The sequence below is a fragment of the Kryptolebias marmoratus genome, linkage group LG9 (genome assembly GCF_001649575.2).
Source record: "Kryptolebias marmoratus isolate JLee-2015 linkage group LG9, ASM164957v2, whole genome shotgun sequence".
In the NCBI taxonomy this organism is placed as follows: domain Eukaryota; kingdom Metazoa; phylum Chordata; class Actinopteri; order Cyprinodontiformes; family Rivulidae; genus Kryptolebias; species Kryptolebias marmoratus.
This window is the reverse complement of record NC_051438.1, coordinates 21,197,077-21,204,987: the sequence shown is the minus strand read 5'-3', so window position 1 is coordinate 21,204,987 and position 7,911 is coordinate 21,197,077. Positions and strand designations below refer to the sequence as shown.

Below are 7,911 nucleotides of genomic sequence, written 5' to 3'. Positions count from 1 at the left end.
AGCACTCAAACTGGGTTGCATTGAAAGCTGTTTTATTTATTTTTACACACCATTTTCATCTATAAAAAAACAACTGTACCTAAGATCACCTTAACAGTTTCAGATAAAAAGTGCAAATCCCTTTAAAACAAATGGAGTCCAGTCCTGTTTAAGGTGGATCTCTGCTGTGACACCTGGTTTGACCTTCAGAAGAGCAGGGAAACTCTTAACACGAGCAGGATTAGTGGTCCTCCAGGACCAGGCTGGGACACCGCTGCCTTTAAGCAATCCTCAAAAGGTTAAAAGCAAAAGTTTCGCAAAGCTGTGATGAAATCGCCAAATCCACCTTTAGGGCATGCAGGTGCGAACTGCGCTCTTGTTTCATGGCAACATTAAAAAAGGAAGGAGACGTCTCTTTTTAAGAGTCTTGACTGAAAACACAAGCAGCTGACATTTCAAGTAAATCCTGTTCTCTTCCCACTCTCAACGAGTCGTTCCAGTCAAAGTGATTCGGCGAGCACCTGCAGGGGTCAGTTGCGGCACCTGAAAGGCAGCAAGCAGAACAACCAAATACACAGGTTTAATTTTAGATCATAGACCGTATACTTACAACTAGTGGCCATTTTCAAAATTATACATTTTTGACAGACAGAAAATATGCAGACCAAAGCTGGGTTAACGTGCATAAAGAGAAAAAAATGCTTATAAAAAGGTGAAATGAAGTGTTTTGAAGCCAACATAATTCAATAGAATGTCATAAAAAGATGCTTGTTTTTAGAGTCATAAAAAAGCCCCCCACTAATTTAAAATTAACAATAAAGAATTAAAAATTTCCCTAGGGTCTCCAGCATTTTCTGTGACCACTCAGAAGTATGAGTATCAGGTGCCAAACACAAGGCAGATAGTGTGGGGGTGAAATGGTTCAGGTTTTTGTAATTAATTGTGTAAATTGACCCAAGACTCCAACAGCTGTGTCATTCTTCAGCTTCTCAAAGGACAAGAAAGTTTGATCGACGTGGTTAGTTTAGCGCCTGGTGAAAATTAAAACCCAAAGTCTGGAGATTTTTGAAGAGGACCACCTAAAATACAAACTATTAATAGAAGAACCACCACCTCCCGCTATCAGACGGGTACCAGCAGTCCGAATGGGAAACTCCTTGAAGACTGTGTGACATCTTTGTAACGTTTGGGGGTTCCTCGTGTGAAATGTGGGGCTAAAGTAAAGGGCTCGAGTAAAGTTGCTCAGAAGTGGTGGCCATCTTGAATTGGATTGACTCCAAGTTAATCAGTAGTAGAGGTACATTCAGTGATTACCTTTGAGTGTTGGATTAATATCCATCCACTGGTTGTTGAGGTATTTTGCAAACTCTACAAACATCATCACGCTCACTGGCAGGTGAGAACTAAAAATATGGACTTATCAAAATCTAACCAAAGTTTGGGCATTTGGAGTAAAGGCTTTTTACCTCAGCTAATCCACTGATGCACCGAGGCTGATTTAGTCCAACAACTCCAGAACATAGTTCGGCTACATTGCACGGTTCATTGCCTGTGAGCGGTGTTCATCCTGCAATGAAAAAAATACTATTAACACATTGTCCTTTCCCTAATTATGTATTGATAAAATGTGTGAGCTACAGTGTTGTCCTCAGTCCAACTGTAAGTTCTCTTCGGTCGGTGTGTCCAGTTTGCCCGTTAGGTTGATGAAGTTTCTCCGGAAGTCTCCAGGATTTGAATTGGCATGCTTGTAGAACAGGTTTCAATACTGAGAAAATACTTCTTAATTTGTATGGTTCTTAATTTGCTTTTAATTAAAAAAAAAATGGATGCAAAAATGCACTGATGCCAATCTTTTCACCGAAGCTGAACGACTTGCTAGGCCAATGGTAGATTTGAAGGACTCAAATGGCTGATAAAGCTTGTTGCTCATAAGGGAAGACTTCACTGGTTGTTTTTGTACTTTAAAAATTTAGGTGACACGAATCAGACTACAATGACGAGGGCTTATTTCAGTTGAACTCCTTTTTGCTTTGTTCCTTGAGGCAAAAGTTGTCTTTTGAGTGAAGATTTCAATACAGGATAATGAGAAACTCATTTACAGATGAGAAAAAGAGGTTTGCTTTGCTTACCAGCTGTTGACTATCAGTTGAGCTGCTTTTGGTTGTTGTCTTTGGTTTTGTCGTTGCATGCCATCAAATTGCTCTAAAGGTGATGGATCCGTTTCCAAGGGAACTACATTAGAACATTTTGACAGTGACATTTTCCTTATCGCGCACACAGCAGAGTCCAGTTGGTAGCACATTCGATTATGAACTCATTCCACTCCAATATAGAGCACAAACAGACTCACCTATGCATTATAAAACTTAGTAAAAAAGTTGGCACTTGTTGCTTGACATTCATCCTATTGCCGGTGGTCTTGAGTTGAAAAATCGAGGAGCATATGTCAAAGTTCAACTAAAAGCTTTATTAGAGTATGAAAGCCAATACTTATAGGGCACTGCAGTTTCCAAAAGCACTGAATGTACAAAAAACACGTTGCTACTGTACTGTGACATGAGCAGAAAAATACTAAAAGAAACAAAATAAACTTTTACACATAAAAAACTGGGAAAGATACAAAGCTAAGCTTCCTACTCCACAGAGTTAGACATGCCTACTTCATCCTGGTGACAGATTTTTTTCCGAAACACGTGTTAAGGGTGCATGGAGACCTAGGTTGGCCTTTACGTCACCTCCAAGTCCATTTCAGTATCTGCTGCGAGCCATTCCCCTATCAGCTCGATTGCCACCACGGCCACCTCGTGGCCCTCCACGACTTGAGCCGTATGAATCACGAGGAGGGTAGCCTCTCTCAACAGGGGGAGCCGGGCCCCTTTCCTGCCTGCCCATTCGCTCACCACGGCTAGGTGGATATGGGTCACTCCGACTGCTGGGGTAACTGTCACGACTGCCATAGCCATCCCGGGAGCTGCTGCTGTAGTCATCGTAACGACTGCTTCCACCACCTCCACCATAGGATGGTGGGGGGCCCCGTGAAGGTGGGGCGCTGCGAGAGTTACCTGCAGGGTCAATGGTTCAGGTAATTGGCAAGATTCAATTTATACATTTTATTGCACGGTCAAGTGCTCACTTTTTGCCAATAGAATTCACTGAGACAATTTCATTCGATTGAACGTTTCAATCTTCTGCCAATTTGAGGTTTAAATTTAACAACATGAATACTTTTTGTCGATACACAAAATGAGTTGCAAGTGTTTACCCTTTTTCTGCATGCCATTTATTTGTTATTTGTGTAGTCATTTTTCCTCTCAGGGTTCCAAGAGTAGGGAAGGATGAGACTTTCAGACTTTTTTTTTTTTGAGGGTTACTCCTTGAGGGAGTGCTTTGCTAGGCAACACATACTGGACAACAGACACTTCCAAAGATTTGGGGATTCCATTTGGTGACATACCTTTGGAGGCACATGAGTTATTTGCTGTTATTTTTGAATCACGTTCCCAGGTATTTTATTGATTCAAATAACAATTGGAAATGTCATATACTGACTCAACTTTTGGACTGAATTTTCTCTGCAGATGAGACGCCAATGGTTAAATATTCCAAATAAAGTAAATCTATGGAAGCTGGAGTGTTGATCAGGGAACGAATCTTTTTCTCTTAGGAGGCAAAAACACTGGAGTTTCTTGTGACTGGACAAAGTGGTGGCCAGTGCCCATGATTTGGTTTGTCATTTGCGCTGCTCTTCGTTGTGTTTCTGATAATCAGTTTCTACTCTGGCAGAGCTGTATCTTACCGTAACCGTCATACGAATCTCGGTAGGAGCCACCACTTGAACGATCCATATAGCTTCTGGGTTCCCGGCCACCTCCATAACCATCGCGGTCACTAGAAAACATATGCAGTTGTAACTGAGGATCTGGTGAAACTGCCTTAGCTGTTAATAATGGTATCTATTCACACTCATACCCATATCCTTTCGACATCGAGCCGTAGTCGTCACGGGAGCTGGAATTTGAATAGTCCCTGTAGGAGTAGTCTCTTGGGGGAGGCCCGTAGTCCCTTGAATCTCTGAAATTGTAATCTCGACTTGAATAGCTGAAAAACAGAATACAATTAGCTGCTTTTACTATATGTTGACAATGATAAAATGTTTTAGTTGTTGGTTGAACATTTAAATTGAGAATTAATACAAGCAAGTTTTGTTTAACAAACGCCTGCCTAAAATTTAAAAGGTAGTTATGTTTATCTTTACACTAAAATAAAAGTTGCAAACAAAACCCAACTTACTACAGAAGGCAAGTGAAGGAGCTTATTTTAAAATTATGTAATGAGTTCATGTTTTCTAAATGCTTAAATGTACATTAAGTTTCTTTATCTCCACCTGTTAGATATTATGTAAAAAAGAAGTTGCAAAACTTTTAAAGAGTTTGTAATTACCATTTATGTTATTTTGGATCTTTTTTCAAATATATTTGTGCAGATAATTAAAAAAATTTTTTTATACCTGTCTTTAGGGTTGTAGTGGTCATCTCTAGGTGATGGGTAATCATCCCTCCTGGACATCATTGAGTCTCTGCGAGGAGGGGGTGGACCATAGGGATCCCTGTCCCTTGACATCGGGGCTAGAGTATGTAATAACAAATAAGCTTGTTAGTCAAAGTATGCTTATCTGTGAAATTAGAAGGAATTAATAGTAGATGCATCAAATGTAAAAATCTCCGTTGCCCCACAAAAAAAATTCTAAGTCAAACTTGCCCCTGAATTCTGCAGAGAACAAACACTTACGCCTACTCATGGGACCAGATGGAGCCGGTCTCTTTAGCGGAGGACCTCCATTACGAACTGGGGGACCCCGTTTCATTGGTGGGGGGCCTCTGGACGACATCCCTTTAAAGAAGGGCTCCTCAGATCCTGAATCATAGTAGTCTTGACAGACAGAAGATGCAATTTAAAGCTTGCTGATTTAAGACAAAATAATACAAGTAAGAGTATTTACTTTCGCACCAGCTTCTGTAATTTTTTCAAGCTCAACTGTTGTAATTTAAAGACTCACCTCTGGATGGGGGACCCCTCATGCCTCCTCTAGAACCACGGGGACCTCGGGGTGGACCACGACTGCGGGAGTGCATGGGAGGCCCTCGTCTGCCAGCACTTTCAAACTGAGGCTTCGTAGCTTGCTCCACTTTAATAGGCTTACCATCAAGGGACTGATTGAAGAGTTATAATGTTAAGGTGACTTGTATAGTAATGCTTGATTTAAAGGAGAAGAATGGGGCAAAGAAATTAATTTACCTTTCCATTCATTTCACGGGCTGCATCTTTTGCATCAGCAGGACTTTCAAAGGTAACAAATGCAAATCCCCTCGACTTGTTTGTTTCGCGATCCTTCATCAGAAGAACTAAAATACAGAAATACAAAGTTTGAACAGTGCTGGTAACTGTAACAACAAATTTTACAAACAAATAATGCAAGGAGATAAAAAAATAATCTCTAAAATAATCATCTCCAATGAGAACTGGTTAAGTTTCGTTTTTATTTAATTCATTGAACAATCTGATGAAAGACTAATAAGACCTAATACCTAATATGAACTGAAACTAAAGAAAAGTAGCCAAAAAGCTGCAAACGGACCATATTATCAGACAAAATTGATAAGCTGCTGAAATATATATTTCTCCCTTTTAGAGCAACGCTAAGATACAAATGAAGTCCTGAAAGCATCGATATCTAAAAAGGGTGGCGTTTAAAATCCGTTTTATACGATATATGTGTAAAATTCGTCCCCACCTTCGACAATTCTGCCATATTTGCTGAAGTACTGCTCCAAGGCCTTCTCGGTGGTCTCCGTGTTCAACCCACCGATGAAGAGCTTCCCTGGTCGGTCTGCCTCGGCCATTCTCTGCAAAACTTTCCGCCTGCAACAGAAGCAATAAAAGGCCGTTAAAGGTAGATGATAGGTTAATCATCGACTACAACAAACTAGCAACCCTATCATTTGTTTCCTATCCGTTTAATTACCTTACACCCGGCGCAAGTCTTCAGCTGTTGGATGCGCAAAATGGCGATTATTCGCGCCAGTGATTTTAGCGAGGACAGCTTAACGTTGGCAAACTGTTCCAACTGACAGGAAACTGTCCTTTACGAGCACTAACACGCTAACTCTCGAAAACGTATAAAATAAAACTACTTTCACTTGTCTCAAGCATGCATACGTGCAAGCAGCTAACAGCTACAATACGCTTCACGTTAGCCCCGTTGATAGAAAGCTACGCTGACGAACAACGGTTTCTTCTTCTTCGCGTTCTTCGTCTTCCGGTGGAATTCGCTGCGCTGCACTGCCCCCTGCTGGTCCTCCGAGGCAATGCGACGTTACTGCAGTTTATTTGTTGACGTCCCCTGCAGCTCACACACGCCTTATAGTAAACAAGAATACCCTCAGGATTACAAAGAAGAATTAAAAACACTTTATTTAAAATGTTTATAGCAATCTTTCTAGTAATAAAATTAGTACTTTCCACTTGCACAAGTTGTGGTATCAGTGCATAAAAGGCTAAAGTAGTACAAGTGTAGCGCAATGAGTCTGTCTATTACCAAGTATCAAGAAGAAACAGAAACTTGAAACACAAAATTATTTAAGTCAATATTACCTTATTCCACATTTTATATTATGATGCTTCATACTAACTTTGAAGGGAGAATAATTTCTTTGAATGTGATTACTCTTGTTTGTTAGAAATAGCTAAGTTTGGCATTCTTTTATCTATTATATGTTTTTAACATTCTTCTTTAGTTGTTTCCCCCCATTTTCTATTGAAGTGTTCAGGTCTACACTCCGGCTAAAACTTTAAGTCTTTTACTAATTCTTTACAATTTGACTAGCCTACTTTGTGTGGTATTAAATGCATTTCTTTGCTCCTGCTTGAGACTTGAACATTCAGGAAATATTTAGTCTGGGTATTTTTTACTGTATGCAGCCATCCCTTTATTGCTCCAGTGTTTGGTAGTGAAATACACGTTCTCTCATAGTGGTATTGAGGTTATTCTGAATCAAATTTCTTTCAGCTTTCCTCTTGATATTTTTTGAGTTTAGGGTTCATTTTTTTGCTTTTATTGAGAGTCATATAGATGGCTTTTTGCAAATTCTCAGCAGACTAGAGAAAAAACTAGTTTTCAGACATTGCAAAAAGTGTGGTTGAGTTGTTTCACTACAACTGTTTCTCTCCACAAAGGACCAGTTTCTGCTGGTTATAACAATAACCAGCAGAAACTGGTTTCTTTAATCTCAAGGCTTTAACTCCAACTTTATACCATGTGTGCCTCAAGTAAATTCAGATAGGAATTTTAGTCTTCATTCAAGTTGTTGTAGCATTTCAAGGACCATTGATAAGAGTATGATGCACTAGAACTTGGCTACTAAAGCAAAGTCATGAAGTCAAACCCAAAAGATCACTTTTTCAAATTTGAAAGACATGTATTTAAAAATAGGACTTCCGCCAACAAGAGCTATGTTGGATTTCCAGCCTCGTGGGCCGTCATTTACAGTAAAACGCAGCTTTGTCTTTGAATATCATGTTCCTCTACTTATATTATATTAAATGGTTTTGTTCCAGGAGCAGGATGACAAAGCTGTTCTTGAAGGCAGACGAGCCACGTTTGGTTCCACGGTGTCAAGAAAATGACTCCCAATTAATCGCCTGTCAAAATAAAACGACAGCCTCTGTGCGCGCACAGCCTGAAGACGCAATGTTACATTTAAAATAGTTCTCACAGTACCACTTTACAAATGTGATCCTAAAAAATACACCACGAGCCATTTAAACAAGTAATAAATAAATAAAACATCGAAATGCATAACATATTAGCCGTTGCGTGCTTTTATTTTGAAGGTAGTTTTTTGCCTTCCGGTGAAAGCCCCGTGACTTCCGCAT

The 7,911-nt window shown here is 39.9% G+C and overlaps 1 protein-coding gene across 2 annotated transcripts; it reads right to left on the bottom strand.

Moving 5' to 3' along the window:
- Positions 1 to 11: 11 nt before the first annotated feature.
- rbmx (RNA binding motif protein X-linked) lies at positions 12 to 6,287 on the bottom strand. 2 transcript variants are annotated; one of them, XM_037977507.1, is made up of 10 exons: positions 6,002 to 6,286; positions 5,771 to 5,898; positions 5,275 to 5,381; positions 5,036 to 5,189; positions 4,768 to 4,908; positions 4,487 to 4,604; positions 3,949 to 4,077; positions 3,776 to 3,867; positions 1,446 to 1,546; positions 12 to 522 (listed from the first exon to the last, which is right to left on the bottom strand). In XM_037977507.1, exons 2-9 carry the CDS (start codon positions 5,877 to 5,879, stop codon positions 1,542 to 1,544), a joined length of 855 nt encoding a protein of 284 aa, XP_037833435.1. In that variant the 5' UTR covers positions 5,880 to 5,898; positions 6,002 to 6,286; the 3' UTR covers positions 12 to 522; positions 1,446 to 1,541. The 2 variants fall into 2 exon arrangements, with proteins under 2 accessions (XP_037833435.1, XP_017263956.1); XM_017408467.3 differs by having other exon boundaries at positions 16 to 522; positions 1,446 to 3,041; positions 6,002 to 6,287.
- Positions 6,288 to 7,911: the final 1,624 nt, after the last annotated feature.

Bases quoted from the DNA above. Each gene is read 5' to 3' on its own strand.
- rbmx (XM_017408467.3), bottom strand. From the start codon at position 5,879: ATGGCCGAGGCAGACCGACCAGGGAAGCTCTTCATCGGTGGGTTGAAC. The intron at 4,605-4,767 runs GTAAGTGTTTGT...TACATACTCTAG, and splicing joins ATCTGGTCCCATGAGTAGGC to CCCCGATGTCAAGGGACAGG. The intron at 4,078-4,486 runs GTATAAAAAAAT...TCTGTTTTTCAG, and splicing joins CACTACAACCCTAAAGACAG to CTATTCAAGTCGAGATTACA.